Source organism: Hypomesus nipponensis, chromosome 15, assembly GCF_054491055.1.
Source record: "Hypomesus nipponensis isolate SF chromosome 15, ASM5449105v1, whole genome shotgun sequence".
Classification (NCBI taxonomy): Eukaryota; Metazoa; Chordata; class Actinopteri; order Osmeriformes; family Osmeridae; genus Hypomesus; species Hypomesus nipponensis.
Genome location: NC_140375.1, coordinates 7,377,501 through 7,400,330, shown reverse-complemented (window position 1 = coordinate 7,400,330; position 22,830 = coordinate 7,377,501). Strand labels below are relative to the sequence as shown.

At 50.2% G+C, this 22,830-nt stretch overlaps 1 protein-coding gene across 1 annotated transcript in view; it reads right to left on the bottom strand.

Annotated features, from left to right (window-relative positions):
* dock10 (dedicator of cytokinesis 10) overlaps positions 1-22,830 on the bottom strand; it is a 37,462-nt gene that overhangs the window by 7,925 nt on the left and 6,707 nt on the right. Inside the window, exons 3-45 of the mRNA XM_084673998.1 lie at positions 22,814-22,830; positions 21,105-21,187; positions 19,160-19,232; positions 18,631-18,759; positions 18,249-18,383; positions 17,856-18,060; positions 16,734-16,819; positions 16,424-16,507; positions 16,119-16,271; positions 15,655-15,897; positions 15,231-15,353; positions 14,946-15,028; positions 14,514-14,636; positions 14,293-14,372; positions 13,964-14,151; positions 13,722-13,787; positions 13,454-13,546; positions 13,157-13,280; positions 12,910-13,031; positions 12,689-12,772; positions 12,517-12,609; positions 11,977-12,095; positions 11,689-11,758; positions 9,995-10,108; positions 9,680-9,751; positions 9,119-9,265; positions 8,521-8,604; positions 8,312-8,408; positions 7,842-7,874; positions 7,531-7,709; positions 7,287-7,403; positions 7,089-7,194; positions 6,821-6,942; positions 6,111-6,225; positions 5,855-5,921; positions 5,197-5,244; positions 3,135-3,233; positions 1,866-1,978; positions 1,618-1,733; positions 1,102-1,239; positions 741-923; positions 458-568; positions 23-238 (exon numbers count right to left, since the gene is read on the bottom strand). The exon at positions 22,814-22,830 is cut by the window's right edge and continues 73 nt beyond it. Of these exons, the coding sequence (XP_084530124.1) occupies positions 23-238; positions 458-568; positions 741-923; positions 1,102-1,239; positions 1,618-1,733; positions 1,866-1,978; positions 3,135-3,233; positions 5,197-5,244; positions 5,855-5,921; positions 6,111-6,225; positions 6,821-6,942; positions 7,089-7,194; positions 7,287-7,403; positions 7,531-7,709; positions 7,842-7,874; positions 8,312-8,408; positions 8,521-8,604; positions 9,119-9,265; positions 9,680-9,751; positions 9,995-10,108; positions 11,689-11,758; positions 11,977-12,095; positions 12,517-12,609; positions 12,689-12,772; positions 12,910-13,031; positions 13,157-13,280; positions 13,454-13,546; positions 13,722-13,787; positions 13,964-14,151; positions 14,293-14,372; positions 14,514-14,636; positions 14,946-15,028; positions 15,231-15,353; positions 15,655-15,897; positions 16,119-16,271; positions 16,424-16,507; positions 16,734-16,819; positions 17,856-18,060; positions 18,249-18,383; positions 18,631-18,759; positions 19,160-19,232; positions 21,105-21,187; positions 22,814-22,830 (4,853 nt within the window). The remainder of the gene's footprint in view (positions 1-22; positions 239-457; positions 569-740; positions 924-1,101; positions 1,240-1,617; positions 1,734-1,865; positions 1,979-3,134; positions 3,234-5,196; positions 5,245-5,854; positions 5,922-6,110; positions 6,226-6,820; positions 6,943-7,088; positions 7,195-7,286; positions 7,404-7,530; positions 7,710-7,841; positions 7,875-8,311; positions 8,409-8,520; positions 8,605-9,118; positions 9,266-9,679; positions 9,752-9,994; positions 10,109-11,688; positions 11,759-11,976; positions 12,096-12,516; positions 12,610-12,688; positions 12,773-12,909; positions 13,032-13,156; positions 13,281-13,453; positions 13,547-13,721; positions 13,788-13,963; positions 14,152-14,292; positions 14,373-14,513; positions 14,637-14,945; positions 15,029-15,230; positions 15,354-15,654; positions 15,898-16,118; positions 16,272-16,423; positions 16,508-16,733; positions 16,820-17,855; positions 18,061-18,248; positions 18,384-18,630; positions 18,760-19,159; positions 19,233-21,104; positions 21,188-22,813) is intronic.

The following is a 22,830-nucleotide window of genomic DNA, read 5'->3' as shown; positions in this document are numbered from 1 at the left end:
GATGGCCCTCCCCGCTCTGCACCTCAGACAGGTCTCCGTTGCGTACGTGGATCTTGGCCATGCTCTCCAGCCAGGTGCGTCTGAGCTCGGGCGTGCTGGCGTAGGAGTTGGCCAGGCTGTACTGCAGGTCCACCAGCATCTCCGGGTCCTTCTCGTGCTCCTTCATCTGGGCCGTGGCCATCAGGACCGTCCGGATCCGCTTGGTCAGATCCTTCACCTCCGCCGGGAACGCTGTGTTCTGAAAACAACACCCATGTTTTAGGGCCTTGGTGACATCGCTGCAACACGAGTCATGAATGGCACCATTATTCATAAGCGGTTGTAACACAGTTGTAGTGATGTAAATGCACTGGTAATGAGCGAGTGAGTGAGTGGATGAGAGAGAGAGAGAGAGAGAGAGAGAGAGAGAGAGAGAGAGAGAGAGAGCGAGTGGGTGGGTGAGAGAGTGAGGCCCAACCTTGAGTGGAGCATCTCCGTTGGCAAAGTTGTTGATGATGGCCAGAGACTGTTGGAACCTGGATCCACCTATTCCAGCATCAGCTATCAACTGACTGACTGCCTTGATGACCTGGAATAGAGGAGAGGAGAGGTGAGGAGAAATAGAGGATAGAATAAAGTGAGGGGAGGACAGGAGCTGTTTAGAGTATAGGGAACAATGAGAGAAATGAAGCAACAGACTAGTAAAGGGAGAAACAGAGGAAGAGGGAGAGAGAGAGCGAGAGAGAGGAAAGGAGACCTACCTGCAGATGTGAGCGGACGATGGATTTGCCCTTGGTGAACTCAAAGTTGTTCCTCATGAAGAAATAGAGGAGCGCGGAGGCCTCGGTCTGGGTGGAGCTGGAGCGATGGTTACAACACCTGAGGATCTCATAACACAGACAGCCACACAGGTCCGCCTTGCCCTGGAAGAACGCAGAGGGGAACTGGGGAGGGGGAAGAAGGAGGGGAAAGGGAAGGAGGGGGGGGGGGCATTTATAATTGTAAAAATGATTGGGCTGAATGATGAATTTAATGATTTGAGTGTGTACAGTATGTGTGTTCTGGAGGGTGTGCTACGTGTGTGTGTGTGTGACTTCTGTATAAAGAGTGTGTGTCAGATACCTTTTGTATGAAGAGGCGCAGTGCGGCGAAGACATGCTGCAGGGTGGCGGTGGACTGGTTGATGTGGAAGAAGAGGAGGTAGGTGTCCAGAACCTTCTTTATCAGAGCGTTCTGACCCTCGTCCTGCAACAGCTGCTTCTGTAAACAAAAACAACACTAAGGTCAACAACATTAACAGACACTGATATATTTGTACAGTATAAACATCATATTGGCTTAATTACTGGGGTAGTGAGTCCACTAGGGGGCAATGGATAACTGAAGTATTTCAGTGCAGTCAGTTTATGCAGTGAATGCTTTAATATGTATTAACAGCAAGCTGGCCTAGCTAGTGGCCAGTGACACTAGACACAGAGAGAGAAAGAGAAAGAAAGAGGAGGGAGACAGACAGAGACATACAGAGACAGGGAGCAAGAAAGAGAGAGAGTGAGAGATAGAGAGAGAGAGGAAAGAGAGATAGAAAGTGAGAGAGAGAGACATCCAGAGACACCGGCGGAGAGAGAAAGGAGTGCAGACCTTGTGGTGTTGTATGAACAGCCCCAGGGTGTCCAGCACAGTGAGGGAAACCTCAGTAGACAGGTTGGCCTCAATGTCAGTGGGGCTCAGACAGTCTCCCTCAGGGATGGGCCCGTCTGGGGAGCACAGCAACCTCTGGGTCAGTACACCACCAAGAGTGTGTGTGAGTGTGTGTGTGTGTGTGTGTGAGTGTGTGTGTGTGTGTGAAAGAGACAGTGAGGTTAGAGTGTGGGATGTGCGAGTGTTACCCGTCTCCATCATGTGCAGCAGCTTCGGGTTGGTAAGGGCGTTCTTGGCTCTGATGATGGGCATGGTCTGGGAGCGGGCGTGGCGATGGCCGTCCTGCGCTGATGACGTCATCCTGGTGGCCAACAGAGATGAGGTCACCAGCAGACAGACGCAGACACAGAGACGTACTCTCAAACCAAAACATGACACCTGAACGTCTGCAGTGACTGTCCTTTTCAGGAAGGAGGCATCCCTGCGACATGATCTACACATGCTCCTCTCTCTACCAAACACTCAGGCAGGTAGGTAGGCAGGCAAGAACTTTATACATTCACTAGGGGAAATTCCAACAGCAGAAAACTCACCCTAACCCATTTTCTACACCCCCGGTCACAGGGAGGGGTGGGGTAGTTTACTGGTAGGGCGAGCTTATTTAGGTCATGTATCGGGGAGGCCATCTCCATACACTCCATATAAGGAGATGCTAAAAGATCATTGTGTGTTGAAAATGTCTCGTTGGCATATCAACAGGGAGCTGACCAGGAAGTACCTATAAGGACTTGCTGTTAAGAGGGTTTCAATTTAAATCAGGGTGTGGAGCGGGTGCAGACAAGGACTAGGACTAGCCAATCACAGGACACCACAGGTATGGTGAGGGGCATGCTGGGAGAACAGAGGCTGACAGGAACAGGAAGTCACATGGCTCGCTGGTGCATCATGGGTACACTGTAAACACTGTTCACAACTACAGAACAGGATGTAATGGTGGTCGACATCTACATTGAACATTGAGCATTGGACTCTCGCTAGCTAGTTAACTTGTACTGTACCAACGACCTACTGAACACCTTGCAGTGTCCCCCATGTTCCTGTATAGCTTAGAGAAGACCACATTCAAATACTCGAGCTGCATTTGATTTTCCTCACTCAGAGCCTATTCCTTACAGCAGAGAAGCACAATTTGCTCACCAAGGACCTGAGGTATGCCGAATCAACTTCTCCTTAAGTATGTATGATGACATAGCTACCTACTGACCAGGGTGCGTTTGGTCTCGAAGCCCTGCCCTAGCTCGGTCCTGTTTGAATATCCATTCCATCACTAACCTGACATGACTGGATAGGTAACAACTAATCAGAGGAGACCTCATTCATAGCCATCCAATCATTTTAGATCAAAGAATAGTCTATAGGAGATGAGGAAAGGAGCAAGGATGCATTGTTAGAGGACTGAAACAGGCCTTGGTTGAGAGCCGAGAGGAGGAGAGCGCCCCCTGGTGGTGAGTGTTTACCATTGCGGGAGGAGGCCAGAGGAGGGGGCGTGGTTAGCACCCTTCAGCGTGCCATTGGTCTGGGTGGCCTGGGCCAGCTTTACTGCCGCCGCTAGCTTCCTGTCCACGAGCCAATCACACGCCAGCGTTAGTTAGGTCACACCTTCATCATCCCAACCACCACCATCATCATCATTAACATCACCATCATCATCCTCACTGATGAGCTAAGCTAGCAGTGGGGAGTGTTCTATGGGGCTGGGCAGAGGAAGGGTTAATGAGAGGGAACAGCCAGGGTTAGGGTTAGGGTCAAAGTCATGTAAAACACATGGAATTGTAGCGGTAGTCAGGATTAGGGTTATAAGATTAGAGTGAGTTAGTTAGTTTAATGTAGGGGTTCTAAAAGTGGTCCAGGGTCTGGGGCTTTGTTGAAGGGGACTAAGCAGAATGGACCGATTGGACGTAAAAAGCTCTAGAAACTAGATCCTAACGACCAAGAGATGACCCTGAGGTCACAACACACCACGCCAGAACAGCCAATCTACACAGCAGACAGAGCTGAGAGCCAATGAACACACACCAGGGCCTGAGAGCCTAAATCAGCGCAAAGCAGAAATATCCAATGTATAAGCCAATCAACACAGAGTCCAGAGAGCTAAAAGCCAATCAACATAAAGCAGGAAGAACTATATGCCAATCAAGAAAAAGCAGCCAGTACTATAAGCCAATCAACAGCAGTTCCAGGTGAAGGTGATGAACTGGAGGATTGTCATGCTACACAGACAGTTAAAAGATAAGAGCATGCAGCATACACACAAACACACACACACACACACACACACACACACACACAAACCCTTTTTATTCACAGACAAGAACTAGCACTCAAACTTGAGGTGAGTTATCCTCCTAAACAAAGAGCTACAGTTGTAACAATATTGGTAGTATGCACATACATGTTGTATGTGAGTTCAAACACTGAATCCATGTGTGTGTACAGAGAGAAGCCATTAACACAATCAATAAACAGATCAATGCACACACCAATGCATGCAACACTGAGAGGGGTGTAGGGGGAGGGTATGACAGGGTCCCGGTATGTTAGTAACTAACATCATGTTTGTCTTTGTTATGTCTAACAATGATGGTCCTAATACTGCTTGTAATGCAGTTTGACATTGTGCTTCTGTTCATATAGAGATACATAAATAAATAGATAACAAGATGGATAGACAAAGACAGAATGAGGGATTTACAGACTGACAGACAGACAGACAGCTAGACATACAGACAGACAGATAGATACTGTAGGTAACTCCTTCTTCCCCACCTGTCAGCTCCTTCCTACTCCTTTACCTTCTCCTAGAGCTAGTCCTACAGCTACTCCTACAGCTAGTCCAGGGAGCTGTAGGAGTAGACTCCAGCTGTAGCATGTAGCAGATTAAGCTTCTTCCCAGCACACAGGCAGCACACAGGGCTAATTAAATTAGCAGCGTGGAATTATATCCACAAGAAAGGAAACTGTCTGAATGTCTGTCTGTGCCAGTAGGCTTAGTTCCAGGACATGCACGCACACACCGCTGCACACACACACACACACACACACACACATACACTATCAACACACACACACCAGCTGCGCCTGCCAACACTAGCAGAAAGATGTTCAGCAGACAACAGCAGATCTGGAGCTGAGACTCCTCTCCTGTCTCCCTCCGTCTCTTCTTTCCCCTCTTTTCCTTCTTCCCCTCTAACCCCCTCCCTCCTCCTTCACTTGTGGTTGGGTGTGCTTGTGCATACAGAACACACATTAGTGTATGTACAGTATGTGGCTGTTCTCTTCATGTGTGTGTGTGTGCATATTGAACAAATAAGATGATGGCGTGATGTGACTCTTAAAACCTTCTGGCTGCATGTTGTGTGTCCTTTAGGGGAGGCCAGGGAAGAGAGGAGAGAAGAGTAGAGAGAGAGAGGAGGGGAGACAAGAGAGAGGGAGGAGAGGAGAAGAGTAGAGAGAGAGAGGAGGGGAGACAAGAGAGAGGGAGGAGAGAATGAAAAGAGAGGAGTCAGCAGGAAGACTTACCTGGCAATATGACGCTTCCCCAGGAACCTGAAGTGCTGTAGACACAACCTGGAGAGATGGAGGGATGGAGACAGAGGGAGGAGGAGAGTGGGAAAGAGAAAGAAATGGAGTTGGAGAAAGGAAGAGACGGAGAGATGGAAAGAGCCATGTGTTTGTGTGTTTGTGTGAGAGAGCTGGAGTATTTGAGGCCAGCTGATGACTCAGACAGGAAGCAGCTAGATTTACTACACCAAGAGGAGATCAGCATGGTCCTGGAGCGAGGTGATACAATACTCTCTGTACTTTCACATTTTCTTAACCTCTCTCTCGAAATCTCGCTCTTTCTTTTCTATTTCTAGTCTCTGTCCATTCACAGTCTTTCTCTACTCAATCACTTAAACCCTCCCTCCCTCGTTATGTCTATTCATTTTCTCTTTAAACTGTGCATACTCTCTACACTCCTGTCTCTCTCTCCTCTCATCTGTCTCTGCTTTTATCACTCTTTTACTGCTCTTTGCCCAGCTTCCCCTCCATTACAATCTTCTCTTCCATCCCCTTCCACCCCCTCTCCTCTCCTCTCCAATTTATTTCTCTGTCTTTCATCTCTCTGCTCTGCAATCCTTTCTTCTCTCTTCCCCGTTCAGTGGGAGATGAAGCGGAGGATGAAGAGTGGACTCACTCCAGGATGTTGAAGAAGTCAGAGATCTCTTGATGGACTGCTCTGTGCCAGTAGGACACCAGCACTTCTGCAGAGAGAGAGAAATTACAGAACCGTTAACACTCAACACTGGTAATACAGTTATTACTGTACAGCACTGATGAGATAACCTAGGTGCATTTGATTTGGCACCCAGTTGGTGCCTGTCTGAATTTGTGTTTGAGTGTGGTGTGTGGGTAGAGGTGTGTGGTGGCCTGTTGGGGGGTCGGGAGTGTACCTTCTGAGATGGTCTTCATGATGTGGAGGAAACACATGAGCAGACTGCGTGTCTCTGATTGGTCCAGCTTGTCACAGCGAGAGCCAAAACCAATCAGAGACTGCGGGCGGGCAAACTGAAGAGAAGGACGTGCACACACACACACAAGCAAACACACACACACACACACACACAAGCAGACACAGACAGGCACACACACGGTCCGCTATGTTAACAGAACCAGGTTGGTGGCGTCTCTCAAGGCTTCTCTTTTTCCATCTGCTCCTCCTTCTCTGCCTTCCCATTCCCTCATCTACTGAGGTTGTCTCTCATCCTCTGCTCTCCTCTCCTCTCTTCTGCTCTCCTCTCCTCTCATCTCCTCTCCTCTCCGCTCATCTCCTCTCCTCTCCTCTCATCTCTCCTCTCCTCTCCTCTCCTCTCCTCTCCTCTCCTCTCCTCTCCTCTCCTCTGCTCTGCTCTGCTCTGCTCTGCTCTGCTCTGCTCTGCTCTCCTCTCCTCTCCTCTCCTCTCCTCTCCTCTGCTCTGCTCTGCTCTGCTCTGCTCTGCTCTGCTCTGCTCTGCTCTCCTCTCCTCTCCTCTCCTCTCCTCTCCTCTCCTCTGCTCTGCTCTCCTCTCCTCTGCTCTGCTCTGCTCTGCTCTGCTCTGCTCTCCTCTCCTCTCCTCTCCTCTCCTCTGCTCTGCTCTCCTCTCCACTCCTCTCCACTCCTTACCTTTTCACATCCATCCATCTTCTCGCTGGTCCTGTCACAGGTGCTGGGGTTGGAATCCATGCTGATAAGCGAGCCTCGCGAGTCTGCCTGGTTGCCCGTGGCAACAGCCAGAGACGAGAAGGCTGGGGGAAGGGGGAGGAGGGAAGGATGGAGGGGGAGGACGGATAGGGGGACAGTTATGTTTTTATTATCATATTTTAACACACAGAGTAATGGGAAAAGACAGACGCAAATAACACACACACACACAAGAATGCAATTTCAATACCTGTGATGGAATTGAGAACTTCCTTTGAGAAGGAGGCATCTACTGAGTTACCATGGCGAATGACAGGGACCACGCCCCCTGCAACACTGACATCATCTCGGGACCCCTGGGAGAAGGGGGGAGGGAGACAGGTCAGGACTGTGTGTGTGTCTCAGTATGTGTGTGTGTGTGGATGTGTGTGTGTGTGTGTGCTGGTACCTGGTCGCTGGGGGGGAAGTAAACAGGAAACAGGTCCCTGAGGAAGAAGCGAGGCATGTTGTCCAGGATCAGACCGTACAGGGGGAGGTAGAGGGAGGCGATCCTGGCCTGCTTCTCCTGTGGGACAAAGACATATGTCAGCTGACAGACAGATGGAGTGACAAAGTGAGAGAGAGACAGAGAGACAGATAGAGAGAGTACGAGCGGGACAGAAAGAGAGAGTTCCAAAGAGAGAGTGTCATGCCTTGGTGGCGTAGCGGGCGTCCAGCGAGTGCTTGGCCATCAGGGTCTTCAGCGTGGCGAGGGCCAGGTGACGCAGGTCCTGCTCGTCCTGCAACGCCAGGCCCAGTTCCCGTAGCAACAGGCCTGTCAGGAAGTGCTTCCTGCAGAACTCCCCTGTCAGGCTGTACTCTGGGACAGACACTAGAGGGCAGGAGAGAAAGAGGGATGTGTGTGAGAGAGAGAGACAGACAGAGAGAGAGAGAATTACAGGATGTATTTTTTGCTCTAACTGCATATGACATTGTGCACAGTCAACATAAGACAGATAATTACCATGGGATGTTTGTATTTCAGGTGATGAGCTGTCTGAGATGAACAGATGGACAGATAGAAAGAGAGAGAGGAAAGAAAGAGAGAGTTATATGAAATGACGATGGGAGATCAAAATGAACTACAGCTATTCCATACCTAACCTGCTTTGAACACACGCAGACAGACAAAGCAGTTAAGGTGCATTTGGTTCACCTCACATTTCAGGGGCTAATATCTTGGATGTGGGCAGAGGGAAAGGCCTTGTGCTTGTGATGCGGGCGGAGGGGAGGGGCTAGTACCTGTGATGTGGGCGGAGGGGAGGGGCTAGTACCTGTGATGTGGGCGGAGGGGAGGGGCTAGTACCTGTGATGCGGGCGGAGGGGAGGGGCTAGTACCTGTGATGCGGGCGGAGGGGAGGGGCTAGTACCTGTGATGCGGGCGGAGGGGAGGGGCTAGTACCTGTGATGCGGGCGGAGGGGAGGGGCTAGTACCTGTGATGCGGGCGGAGGGGAGGGGCAGACTGAGTGGGATGTAATGCTCGTGGTTACACACATCCCTCAGGAACTCAAACTTCAGCTCACACAGCACCTGCAGAACAACAGCAGCAACACTTCAGATACGCCTTGGAGTTTTGTTTAACATCGCTGCCTAGGTGTGTGTGCGAATCACGCTGTCGCTTGGAGCGGTGTGCGGGCGTTACCTTGCTGTCGGTGGCAGTGATCATGTTGATGTAGTTGCTGATCAGTTTGAAGGTGAAGCCCCTGTCCATCAGGGTAAAACAGCGCTGTGGGAGGGGGAGGGAGGAGGAGATGAAGGAAGGGATGGATGGAGGAGGGAAGGAGAGAGAGGATGGAGAAGGAGAGAGGGGGAAGAAGGAGAGAAAGAGAGAGAGAAGTCAAAATGAAGAGGGGAGGAAGGGAGAGAGGGAAGGAGAGGAGAGCAGGAGAAGTGGAGGTTGAGTGGAGGTATAAGAGAAGGATAAAATAAAGGGAGAACATTAGTTAATGAGAGAATAGACCATTAAGCAAAGCTAGTGGAGCGATCAATATGTAACAGCAGAGTGAAGGTCATTCATCTATTCAGAATGCATCGATCTGAGCCTCATAATCATCTGTCAATCACACCCAGACATGCTGTCCTCCGAGACAGGCTGTGTGTGTGTCCGTGTGTTTGATGCCAACAAATATTGGGATAGTCAGCACTGTGTTGAGAGTGTGGTGTTTCTGTACATATTGGTATTTGTGTGTATGTATGTGTGTATATGTGCATGAGGTCCTGTATGTGTGTGTGTGTCCCACCTTGACGAATGCCGCCACAGCCAGGTTGGCGCTGCGTGTCTCCTCAGCCAGGTCCTTGTTCTTCCAGAACACGTGGTCCGACACCGTCATCACCAGGGTCTCCACACGGTTCAGGTAGGTTGAGGGGAACCGCTGGGGTCGCGGCAGCTGGGAGAACACAACAGAGAGGAACACAGCAGAACCATGAGGAACCTAGAAGAACTGTGAAGAACCTAGAGGGAACCTTGCGGAACCTAGAGGCACCCTGACGATAGTAAATAAATCCTGAGGTACGTTGATGAACCCTGATGGAACTTTGAACAAACTTGAGGAACATGGAGGAATTGTGGAGGAACCATGAGCAGCATTGAGGGATTCTGAGGAACCATAGGGGACGCTGAGGGGACGTGAGATCCATCCAGTACATGTCATGATTGTGTTTGTTTGAACCTGTCTCTATCTCTTCTCACATGTATTGTCCTCACTGGCCAAGCTTGCTAAAGAGACCTGAGAGGAATCAAGCCAGGCTGTTTACCCGTAGCTTGTTCTCAGAGAGACTTCTTGTCAACAAGGTTTGAGTACCTTGAGTTTGTCGGCGTCCACCAGGTGCTGGGCCATGGACTTCACCATCAGCTCCAGGAAGAACCAGGAGAACTGGGAGGGGGGGACAGGTCACACAGAGGTCACACAGAGGTCAAACACAGGGGTTGGTGATCGCAGATGAGTCACAGATGCGTTTAAATGTTACATAGGAAACAACACAATTATTTAAAAGCCTATTTCACAGGCCAATGAGATACAATAATATACTGTTATGTTGTATATCAAACCTTAGTCACACTAACTAGAGAATCACTAGAAAACTACACTTCCCATGATGCCTAGGGGCTAACTCACCCGGAGTATGTTCCTGACAGCTGGCTGCTCGTTGCTCTTCAGGTCAGAGGTCATGCCCTTGGCCAGCTCCTCATGTACTGTCCTGAAACCATGTGACTCAGTCCGGAACACAAACTGACCACAGAGAGAATAAAAAAGTTAGGGTGAATACACACACAAACACACACACATGCAGACCCACACACGCATATAACACACACACATACTCACATCTTATGCTCACATGTAGCTAATGTTGGCTAGAGAATAGTATCTATTCCTCTGGTAGCATGGATGCTAATGATGCTAATGATAGCTAGATGATGAGTCGTCAGTGCAGAAGAGAGGCAGAGTGATTATGATTGGTTGTGGGCATACATACAGAGTGTTTAATATCTGGTTTCCTTATGCTGGGAGTCCTTGTGCTCATAGTACAGCATCCAACACCTTGTCATTACTGACGTCATTCACCCCAACCCCCACCTCTCTCCCCTCCTTTTTTCTCTTTAAAACACACACATGTTCACACACGTACAGAGTATGCACACTCATTCATACACACCACACGCACACACACACACACACACACACACACACACACACACACACACACACTACTGGTCGAAATTGCTTGCTTCTACCCCAGAGCACCATGCCAATCAGTTGCTATGGTAACACCAGTTCCTTCTTCCCTCCCTCCCTCCATCCATCCCTTACCCATCCATCCATCCCCCTCCTTCCCTCCATCCATCCCTCACACATCCTTCCCCCCTCCTCCTTCCCTCCCTCCCTCCCTCCCTCCCTCCCTCCCTCCCTCCCTCCCTCCCTCCCTCCCTCCCTCCCTCCCTCCCTCCCTCCCTCCCTCCCTCCCTCCCTCCCTCCCTCCCTCCCTCCCTCCCTCCCTCCCTCCCTCCCTCCCTCCCTCCATCCATCCATCCCTCACACACCACCCACTACCTCCTGCCCTACCTCCCTCCTTCACCCCCCGCAGATCAAGTGTAGTATTCTCCTTTTCTTTGTCGTTAACCTGAAGCAGCTCTTGAGGTTCTCTAGTCTCCCTCTAGAACCCCATTCCTTCCCTCCCTCCATATTCTACCCTCCTCCTTCCCTCTCTTCCTCTGTTCCCTCTCTCTCTCTCTCCCTCCCCTCCTGCTCCCCCCCCCCCGCCTGGCTCTCTTCCTCTCACCCAACAAACAGCTCTTGTCTCTGACTAAACACACCAGGGTTCCTTTGGCCTCTTCCTTCTTTTTCCTTCTCATATTGCTCCTCTTTCAGTTCCTCCGCATTCCTCTCTCCATCCCTCTACCTCTCTCCATCCCTCTACCTCTCTCCATCCCTCTACCTCTCTCCATCCCTCTGTCTCCCCCATCTCTCTCTCTCTCTCTTTGTCCCTCTATTTCCCTCATCCCTTTCTCTGTCCCTCGATCTCTCCCCCTCTCTTTGACTCTCTCTCTATCCAGAATGTCCTGGGCACACGGCCCTAGCCACGCATCCACTCTGACACACACACACACACCGCATGCACGCACACAAAGCCTCTTCTCTCCCTCTTCTAATGAAGCTGTCTCTGAGCTGACCCCCCCTACCCTCCTCACAGCCAGACACCTCATTATGAAGAATCTACCCACACCCTTGTACACACACACATGCACAGCCTCACCCTACACATCCACATCAGCTAGTGTACCATGTCATGAGTTGAACCTTGAATGTACCTTGATGTAGGAGTGCAGGTAGTGGTCCAAGTTCTCTTCATGGCACTTGGCTACAATGTGGACCAGCACCCTTGGAAAAATGACATGTCAAAAGATGAGCATCAAGAATATATTCAGAATCTGGCAACATGTCTGCAACATTTAAGACTCAGATACATTCTTTTTGACATCAATAATCTGATATGCCAGGATAGGTACCAGCTGTGCAGAGGAGCACATCTCTAGAAGAAAGAGAAGGAAAGCTTTTTGCAGAGCAGACAAGAGTGTGGCTGCAGTACCGCTGGTTACCTGGTGGTGGCAGCAGTGACGTCGTCATTGTCGTTCTGAGTGAGAACCTTGAACAGCTGGTTGAACAGGACAGGCAGGAATCGAATGATGGCTGGGATCTTCTCCATACCGAGCAGGCCCTGAAAGAGAGAGAGAGAGAGAGAGAGAGAGAGATAGAGAGAGAGAGAGAGAGAGAGAGAGAGAGAGAGAGAGAGAGAGAGAAAGAGAGAGCAAGAGAGAAAGAGAAAGAGAAAGCAAGAGAGAGAAAGAAGACAATTTGAAACAATGTATCGCTCCCATCTTCCTCTCCTTCTTTATCCCTCTATCCTGTCCTCTCTCACCTCCTGGCGGTCAAACATCCCACCATCGCTCATTCCCTCCCTCCCTCCCTCCCTCCCTCCCTCCCTCCCTCCCTCCCTCCCTCCCTCCCTCCCTCCCTCCCTCCCTCCCTCCCTCCCTCCCTCCCTCCCTCCCTCCCTCCCTCCCTCCCTCCCTCCCTCCCTCCCTCCCTCCCTCCCTCCCTCCCTCCCTCCCTCCCTCCATGTGTCCTGATGTCCTGACCTTGAGACAGTTGAGGAAGTTGGAGGTAGGAGGCTGAGAGAGGTCCTGCTCTCTCTTCTGACACTGCTGGAAAAAGCGGTTCAGGTGGGCATCCTGGAAAAAAAGAGGATGGTTCAGCTCTTCTTCTCTTCTTTCTCTCTGTCTCTCTGTCTGTCTCTCTCTTTGTGGTTACCTGAGTATAGACAGTGGACAGAACGTTGGTGGCCACCTTGAAGATGGGCTTCCCCCCGTCCACCCACTTCACCTCCGATCCATTCTGTTGGGAAGGCAGAAGAGATGGGGAACAAAGAGAAAGGGAGAAGGAGAGAGAAAAGGGGGGAGAGGACATTTACGTGTTTGGATGGTTAACTCCTCTGTCTTTGCTTATCCATAGATGTTTCCCTCCCTCTCTACCTTGGTGCTGCCGGGCTCCTTGAGGGCCAGGTATCCAGCTGGCAGGTTACAGGAGACAGGGATGCTGAACTCCTGAGAGGAGAGGCGGCCATCTCGGAGCAGAGGCAGCCATGAATAGCCCACTGTTGAACACACACACAACATCATTTTTTTCCGATCTCCCTCGCTGTTAAAGAAATTACAATTTCCTCCTGGCATTGGTCCGCCCTCCATACCGTACTCCCTTCATCCCTCCTTTCCTCCTTACCTGAGGTCTCTAGAGCTTCTTTCCTCTTGGCATTAGTCTTGGCGTTGATGTCACAGGTCACATGATAGAAGGAGAAGAGGAGGTGGTGCTTCTCATGGAGCTGGGTGGGGAGCTCCACTTTCACCTGGGGGGGGGGGCAGGGGGGGGTAAAGAGTCTCACAGTGGGATAGACGTTCTACATGATAGTCTCACTGTGACTGGAAGGAGACTATCTCCTGTTCATCTCTCTCTCCTTCTCACTCCCTCTCATTCTATCACCCTCTATCTCTTTCTCTCTCTCCTTCCAACCATGCTCACCTCATCGTAGAAGTCGGGGTTCTGAGAGTGATGCAGGACTGTGGAGCAGGCGGAGGTGGTGAAGGCTGACCCTCCTGGCTTGCCGTAGATGCACTGCAACGGCCAAACAAAACGCACCAGGAAATGAAAAACAAACTGGTCAGTGTGTCACTTCCAGGAAGCATGGAACAGCAGGGAACTTCCCAGTGAGCCCCCCGTGTGGGGCAGGGTGGGGGGGGGGGGGGGGCAGCCGCCAGGAGAGGGGACTGAGTCAGCTCGTTCTCCCTACCTTCAGAGGCTTGGCCTGTTCGTCATCCGAGCTGCGGAACTCCACGTAAACAGCAATGTTCCGAGCCTGTGGAGTAGGGAGGCGTGAGAGATTGGAAATATGTGTGTGTGACAGTACTAGGCGTGTGTATGATATCTACTAACTATGCTAGGCGCGTGTGTGCAGAGGTGGGTGTACGTGAGTGTGTTTATGTCTGTGTGTACTAGACGTGTGTGTGTATGTGTGTGTACAGCAGTGTGTACCTTGGCGAAGCTCTTCTGGCTGTCGTACTTAAGGTGGCGGGGGTGGACGTAGATGTGGTGGCGGTAGACACGGTGAGGGTGGGTGAACCTGCTGCCCTCCTGGAGGAACTCCTCCACCTCCACCGTGGACGGGTGGAGGGCCACACCCTCAAACGGCTTCACCGGCACGTAGGAGGACGTCACGCAGTCTGAGGGGGAGGGGGGAGGGAGAGAGGGGGGGGGGAAGGCAGATAGAGTTAAGAGAGACAGGGAGAGAGAGAGAGAGAGAGAGAGAGAGAGAGAGAGAGAGAGAGAGAGAGAGAGAGAGAGAGAGAGAGAGAGGGTCTTACTGGGGTGTTCCAGGGGGACACAGTCCACTGTGATGTCCAGGGTCCCTGGGATGGTCTGCAGCTTGCTGGTTTTCTCAGCCCTGGTCAGAGGTACAGAGACATGTTAGCTACTGTGGTACACAACGTCCCTTCCTCTACCCCATCTTGGTGAGGTTTAACATAGCCCTACTACAGTAGTCTGTACCCGTACGCCATCTTGGTGAGGTCTAACATGTCTCTACCTTCGATACTCAGACACCATCTTGATGAGGTCTTCAGTCGAGATCTTGTTGCTTTCCTGTTTGAAAAGCGGTGAGAAGCGTGACTCCCGGTCCACTGTTCCCTGGTTGTCCTTAAACACCGACCTATCAGATTAGACAAGAGCAGAGCAGGAATGAAGCTGATTGGCTGGCTCAAGTGCGATGAGCTGATGACATAATGCACCGAGAAACTGAGTGTTACTTTAGTTTAGCACAACTGAAACAGGGAAGTCCATTAAGGGAACAACTGCTATGACTTTGGAGTTAATATGAAAAACACAAAAATAAACTCCCACACACTAGTGTATGAGTGTTAGTGCCAAAAAAGAGGCTGTGGCTGCAGAATGGATGGGATATGACGTGAGTACAGGTGGTGGGGCTGGTAGAGGGAGAAGGGACCATATAGGGACTCACCTGATGCACCAGGCAAAGGGCATGTGGTACTTCCCAAGCTTACTGCAGAACTGCTTGTTGGACTTCAACATCTTCTGCACCGTCTGGAGGGAGAGGAGAGAGAGAGAGAAAGCGCGCGAGAGAGAGAGAGGGTAGGGGAGAGGGAGGGCAACATAAGGGGGCGAAGGGCAAGAGAGAGAGGATAGAGGGCCGAGTTGGGAGAGAATAGTGACAGTGGGGTGAACATCCATCACTACACCCAGCAGTGCCCAAGCCCTTAGACATCCTCACAACACACATTGCTACCTTGCTGGAGTCGGTGTTCTTGATGTACGGCTCTGCACCACAGGTGATGTTTCCCATGAGCACCTTCTCCACCCTCGCTACCATGACGATATCAGTGTGGGGGTTGGTCACTGAGAAGATGGCCTACACAGAACACACAAAAATAAGATATAGAACACAAAAATACGTTATTACCTGTATTATTTCTCTTTTGCCCAGTCTCTCCCTTTCCCCATCTATCTTCTCAATCTCTCTGTCTATCCCTCTTTCTGTCTCCCTCCCATTTTCTCCCATCTCTCCTCTCAACTCTCTCTAGTGATAAAAACACGATCTCTGATTGGCCGCCATCCAGCAGCAAGACGCAGAAGTAGAACATGGTTGCTCTTCGGTGGCACGAATGAAATATGGTGCGTGTTGTCGTGGGCGGCAGCCCCCTCGACCTCACCTGTTTGGGGAAGCAGAGCCAGGAGTCGAGCTCCTGACTGAGGTGACAGTCTCCAGGTCTCTTCTCAGCAGGGGAGCCCAGGCCATTCTCCTGCCCCCCGGGGCCCCCTGCCCCCCCCGGGGCCCCAGACCCCACCAGCATGTGGCGCACAGCTTCGTGGTTCATGTCCACGTGGAAGTCGGCTGACACCTTCCTCCCCTCGCGCACGTCCAGCAACGCCACCGTCACGAAGAATGGCTCAATCTGACAGCACAGTGAATACGCTGTTAGTCTTCATCACTGGGGAGTGTGTCTGTGTATGTGTGTGTGTGTGGGGGGGGGGTGCTAAGTGTGTGCGCTGCTAGCTTTGTGTGCTAAGTGTAAGCGGATATGTAGTGCAAGTTATGTGTGCTGCTAGGATTTGAATGTGTTTTTTGTTTGCTGTATGATGCTGTATGTGTGTTTCGTATGTCTGCGTGTCTTACATTAGTGACCGGCCCGGCCTCTGTCTCGCTGAGGCAGCCCTGCAAGGTGAGGTTGAGGGACCTGCAAGTGATCATCAGTCTCCGGCCCAGCTTCTCCTCAAACACACGCACACTCTCCCCCGCGGGGGCGTCCACTCGCGGACTCCTCAGCACCTGGCACACACACACACCAGCACGCACACACACATAAACAACGCACACACACACAAATGAAAGACAGAAGTATTCAATTTATTTTCCTCATATCAGTCATACAGATATAGATGTAGACAGACAAACAGACAGACAGGAAGACAGGTACGTACCGGAGTGTCGGGGTCGAGAGAAAACAGGTTGAGTCTGTCCTCTCTCCTGGCCATGCGTACGCCCTCCTCTGTCTCTGAGATGTACTGAGGAAGAGAGATGGACGAAGGAGAGAAATGTTCATTTATACATCAAACATGATAGAAAGTCATGTCAAGTAACGTACAATAAAGTCAAGACAAGTAACTAAAAAGAGTCAAGACAAGTAACTAAAAAGATCTAGTCTAGTCTGGTCAAGCACAGCTCAGTCCAGTCCCGATCAGGCTTGTTCAGTCCAGTCCAGTTAGCTCTGGTCCAGGTGTTGGCACCTACCTTGGCCAGCTCAGGATTGATGCCATTCTCTGAAGTCTCCTCATTCTCATGGAGAGAACCGTCGCCTAGCGACAAGTCAAATACTTCTGGAGATACATCAGAGTTGAATTAATGAAGGACTCAGTTAAGTAGTCAGTAAACAAATCAATTAATGAACCAATGAATTCCGCATGGATTCTTAAAGGGAATGCTAAAGATATTTTAGAAATATATGTATTATCGGGAAAAATGTAAGGAGAGAGGAAGAGGGGGGGAGAAGAACAGAGCAGAAAGGAGATGAAGAGAGGAGCGAGTGAGTTAGACATAAAGGAGAGGAGGAGATGAAGAGGGGGAGAAGAGAGGAAAGCTGGCCTCAGCCTGGCCTCCTCTACAGCAGAGGGGCTTTCTACAACTATCTCTCTATTCAGTCTACAGTAGTAAGTCACACACACACTTAATGGTACACACAAACACACAGAAATAATGATAACATAATGGAACATTCCCAGATAATAGTAGCCCTACACCCAACCCCGACACACACAAAGGCCAGACATATAATGACACAATCTGCACACGTACACCCAGAGTGCTAAGAATAACCTCCTGTATTATTTCAGACACAAAAGCAGCAAAGTAGCTAAATATAAAGTTAGATTGAGCACTCACTCCATTTCCTAGCTATCACACTTTTCCACCTCACTCCCATCATGTGTGTTAGTGTGTGTGTGTCCACTTTCTGTGTGTGTTCAGGGTACATATAAGTTCAGTGTGTGTATGTGTTTCATGTGTGTGTGTGTTCAGTGTGTGTATGTGTTTCATGTGTGCGTGTGTTCAGTGTGTGTGTGAGAGAGGGGGGGGGGGGGGGGGGTCATGGCAGAAGTCCAAGAACATGGAGTTAAGAAAGGCAGTTGAATAAGCAACATTTCTGCTGCAGCACAGAGTGATGTCATGTGTTTCTGATTGTCTTGTTATTAATCCCAGAGTTTGGTGGGGTATACCCCTCTCTCTGCCTCTTTCTCTCTCTAACTCTCTCAATCAGCCTCTTTCCCTCTATGCCTCTCTCTTTCACATCCCCCTCCCCCTACCCCTGCCCCTGCCCCTGCCCCTGCCCCTCCCCCTCCCCCTCCCCCTCCCCCTCACCCTGGCGGTGGTCTGACAGGTCCAGGCTCTTGCGGTCAGGCGCGGGGGCGGGGGTGGTGGTGGGCCCGTCATGGGGGCTGATCTGCAGGATGCGGGTCAGCGTGCTGATCCAGTCCTCCATGTCCTGCTCTGACTCAGCAGCCAGCACAAAGTACGTGACCTCGTTCATCTTCAGCTCAAACGCATGCTTCCTCAGACGGTTGTTCTAGAGGAGGCACACACACACACACACATGCAGTCACACACAAATACACAGGCATACACACAGGTGTACCAACACACAGACACACAATGTCAAAGTATGTGTGAGTGAATGTGTGTGTTTGATAGTGTGTATAACTAGATGTAGAAGTGAGTATGTGTATGTGTGTGTGTGTGTCAGGTCTAACTCACCTGCACCACACCAGTGCAGGAGTCCAGGAAGATGCATCCCTTGGGCTCCTTGGAGATCTTCTCATCTTTGTAGAAGTTCATGATGTAAGAGTTGTCTGTCAGCTGGGTCAGCTGGAAGAACCGTCTCTTGAATGACTACACATACACACACATACACACACACACACAACCCCAAAACAGATGTTGAGATGTCATATGTTGGATCATGTCAGTGGGGTTTCTTATTTTGGAGCAAGAAGATGGAGAAGAAGGTCCAAAAGAAAAGACTGGAATACAGACAGAGAGAATGACAAGGAAAACAGTGCATGAAAGATATAGACGAAGATGGAAATAGAGATTGTAAGAGCGAGAAGGTCACAGAAGGACCCATAGTCCCCCTCACCCTGACAGTGATGCTGTTGTTGACAGTGCTGTTGAAGTTCCCTTTGTAGAGCCATCCTGAGCGGAACACTCCGATGCCTCCCCCACTGCCCCCTCCCCCTCCCTTGGAGGAAGACAGAGAGGTTGTGTCCTGTAGGAAAAGTAAACAAATTAATAATTTTGAATTCTAAAGAAAAAGTCGCCATTGTTGGAGGGAGAGAGAGAGAGAGAGAGAGAGAGAGAGAGAGAGAGAGAGAGAGAGAGAGAGAGAGAGAGAGAGAGAGAGAGAGAGAGAGAGAAAGAGAGAGAGAGAAAGAGTGAGTAGAGAGAGAGAGAGAGAGAGAGAGAGAGAGAGAGAGAGAGAGAGAGAGAGAGAGAGAGAGAGAGAGAGAGAGAAAGAGTGAGTAGAGAGAGAGAGAGAGAGAGAGAGAGAGAGAGAGAGAGAGAGAGAGAGAGAGTAGAGAGAGAGAGAGAGAGTAGAGAGAGAGAGTGTTGACAGAAAGCGAAGAGAAATAAAAAAATAAAAGAAAGGACGGTCATAAAAAGCTGACCTCATCCTTGTCCATGTCTTCATGGTCAATCTCAAAGGAATGGGAGGGCAGTTTCTCTGCCTTGTACAACTTCCTGTGGGACGTAGAGAGGGTGGAAACAGAGATGGAGGGAGGGAGGGAGGGGGTGAGAAAGACAGAAATGGAAAGCGTTGAGGACTAAATCAGCTGTTGAAGGATGACAGCTCCATCTGGCTCCATGATCAGGTTGTGAGCTAGCTGTCATCCTCCTGCCTCACACCGGCACCAATCCTAACAGAAAGACATGTGTCTAAGGGAGAAGGAAACGAGGGGATAGGGAGCAAGGAGACAGCATTAGAAGGCTAGTGGAAAGGGGCCTGAGGGAAGATTCTGGACTGGGCCGAAGACCATGGGTGGTGGACCCCTCTCCATCTCCTCCTGAAAAGACCCAACAATAGGTATCCCTCTGTATTGCCCACTTCACTGCATTCACATGCTAGCCTATCTTTGTATGTGCGCTATGGGCTGTGTTCACAAGCTAGCCTGTCTTTGTGTGTGTGCTGTGGGCTGTGTTCACAAGCTAGCCTGTCTTTGTGTGCGTGCAGTGATCTGCAGCAGGACTTGGCAGCTTGTCTCGGCAGATCGCAGATCTGGACCTGGCTAACATTAACACCATGTTGTGTACAGTGTCTCTAACTGGCCTACACAGAAGCTCATGCTCAGGGCAGACTCCACCCCCTTCTCACCCACTGAAAATAAACACCAATTCAGTAAAGAATTTGGGAAAGAAAAGAGATGATTACGCTGTGTGTGAAAATCATAAATTTGGCTCGCGGAGTCAAGGTCATGTGAAGTGAACTCGAGCCCCCCCCAGCGTAGCGACCCTGGGGAGAGGGGGGACATTCCTGTGGCTGGGGGTCAAAGGTCACCAAGGGGGCCCAGTGCTGGGTCTGGGAGACGGACACACTGACAGCCCCTGCAGCCAGGGACTGGAAACCCTGTTTAAACTTCCTTTCTCCATCCCTTATGGTTTTCATCCCTTCCTTCCTCCATCCCTTCCTTCCTTCCTGTTTACACTCATGTTGTGGTAGGTTAACTATCACCTCAAGGATGGAAACATTTACTTCTAGACTTTACAGCATTCATGGGACTCTGGGTCAACTAATGTGCACTCTTTACTTCAGTCTCTCTTTCACTTTCCTCTCATTTTCTCACTCCTCTCTTTCTCTCTGTCTCTCTCGGCTCACTCTCTCGGCTCTTTCTCTCACTCCTCTCTGTCTCTCCTCTTTCTCACTCCTCTCTGTCTCTCCCTCTTTCTCACTCCTCTCTGTCTCTCCTCTTTCTCACTCCTCTCTGTCTCTCCTCTTTCTCACTCCTCTCTGTCTCTCTCCTTTCTCTCACTCCTCTCTGTCTCTCCTCTTTCTCACTCCTCTCTGTCTCTCTCCTTTCTCTCACTCCTCTCTGTCTCTCCTCTCTCTCAATCAGCAGCAGCCAGAGGCCATGTTGTTTCTCCCTGCTAACATCATCACTCAGCTCCATTATGTAACCTGTGTGTGTTTATGGGTGCTGGTGTGTGTGAGAGAGAGAGCTGGCGCTGAGTGTTCTGCTCCAGTGTTTATAGGAGAAAGAGAAGCTGGCATGCCTCCCTGGTCACAACACCATGCCAAACAACTGGCCCTGGCTCTGTCCCACTTTGATGACATCATGACCCTCTAGGGTACACAGGTTCCGAGGAGTGGAGCAGTGTGATGGTTGTGTATGCTCACACATGCACACTGATGTACAGTGTACAATCGAGCTGATGTATACTCAAATAGGATTAAGCCTGTCTACCTATCTTTCTGCTTGCTTGTCTTTCTGACTAGTTCTATTTATTTATGTCTGTCTGTCTGTCTGTCTGTCTGTCTGTCTGTCTGTCTGTCTTTCTGTCTGTCTGTAGGCTGTCTGTCTGATTGTCTGTCTGACCAGTACTAGGTGAGTGTCATACCTGGGAAGCTGGCGGTAGTCTCCAGCGTAGTCCTCATACTTGTAGTGGACCAGGTGGAGATGGGAATTGTAGTACTGGCAGGCCTGCAAAACGGGAACGGGGACACAGGCCAGATTCACATAAGGCACACAATATCCTTAACAGCAGTCAGGAGTCAGATTCAGAGTCAATCTCTGATTCCTATTCAGTAAGATTTAGAGGGTAAAAGCGGTAAAAAAAAGCAATTGAGGGGTAAAAGAGTCGACGTTGTAATCCTTTTCACATGTAGATACGTTTGGATATTTACTGTCCTTTCTCCCTTCCTCAGGGAGAGTACTGATACTATGAGTCTGGATAGGCCCCATCAGCCTGGAGGAGCAGAATGACACCTATCTAGGAAAGTTACATCTGGCAACTGTGAGGGGTCTGTGCAGACCAGTACTCTTACATGACTGCAGTGTTTCCCACAGATTAGAAAGCAATTTGTGGGGGTCGGTCAGTCCGTTTCTGACGTGCTGTGTGTGTGTGTGGGGGGGTCAAAATAATTCCTTTGTTAATAATTTGTTACACAATATTAATAAAAAATGATGTGGCGGCCTGTGTTGATTCTGTGGTGCACCGCCACTAATTAGTCTATGTGTGGGAAACACTGGACTGGTATTGACATCCACGATCAGATCAGACTGGGAGGGATTAAATTACCATCATGTCCCCATGGGTTGGAGTTACACTCTAAGGCAATCAAAGCCGAATCAAATGCACAAACTGTACGGACACAGACTTTGTACGTATGTACATACTCATCTCTATCTTTCTCTTCCGTGCACTGCACGCACACACACACACCAAGCTGTGGTCGAGTGGTTTCACATCCTTAGTCTGTCTGAGAGCTGTTGTCACTCAGTGTCATCCTGTTTTTGCCAGCAGTAACTCTGGCAGCTATCTGCTATCTAGCCACACACACATTGTCCAGAGGGGTCCCCACATGTCTGGACTTAAAGCCATCTTCCCCCATCTACGCTTATACCTCGTTCCCTCTGGTCTAAAATGCAATGACAAATAAAAGTTGGACTGTGACGTGGTTCTGCTGTGTTTGCATCTGCAGCAGAGCAGCTCCGGGGGGACTCAGACCAGGACTGCTAATTCAATCACTTCCTTCTTTGTCTCCTCCCTCTGCTCATACACACACACACACACACACACACACAAACTACTGAGCTCCAACAAACCCACCAGCAACTGACAGTAACCCCTGCGGACTAATACCCCCCACCAACCACCACCAACTCAACCTTTCCAACAGAAACCATAAGACCACTAACTGAAATCCCCAGGATTCCCAACCACAGTCTAACTGCTCTCTCTCTCTCTCTCTCTCTCTCTCTCTCTCTCTCTCTCTCTCTCTCTCTCTCTCTCTCTCTCTCTTTCTCTCTCTCTCTTTCTCTCTCTCTCTCTCTGGGGCCCTCCCAGGTCTGTAGGCCCCAGCTCCAGGTGGTCCAGCTGTACATGATGACCTCAGCAGAGAGAACTGGGTTTCCCCTTGCAGTAGACACTGGAGTTGTGCTGCTAGCTGCTGGAGCTAACAAGCTACCTTCCTACAGGCAACCTCTCTCTCTTCTTCCTCTCTTACTTGTTCTCTCTCCTTCGAAGGCACACACTCACACACCCACACACATCCAACCAAAAACACACACAAACATTAAGACAAACACACGCAATCTCAAACTCACCTGTCTGACCAGCAGAC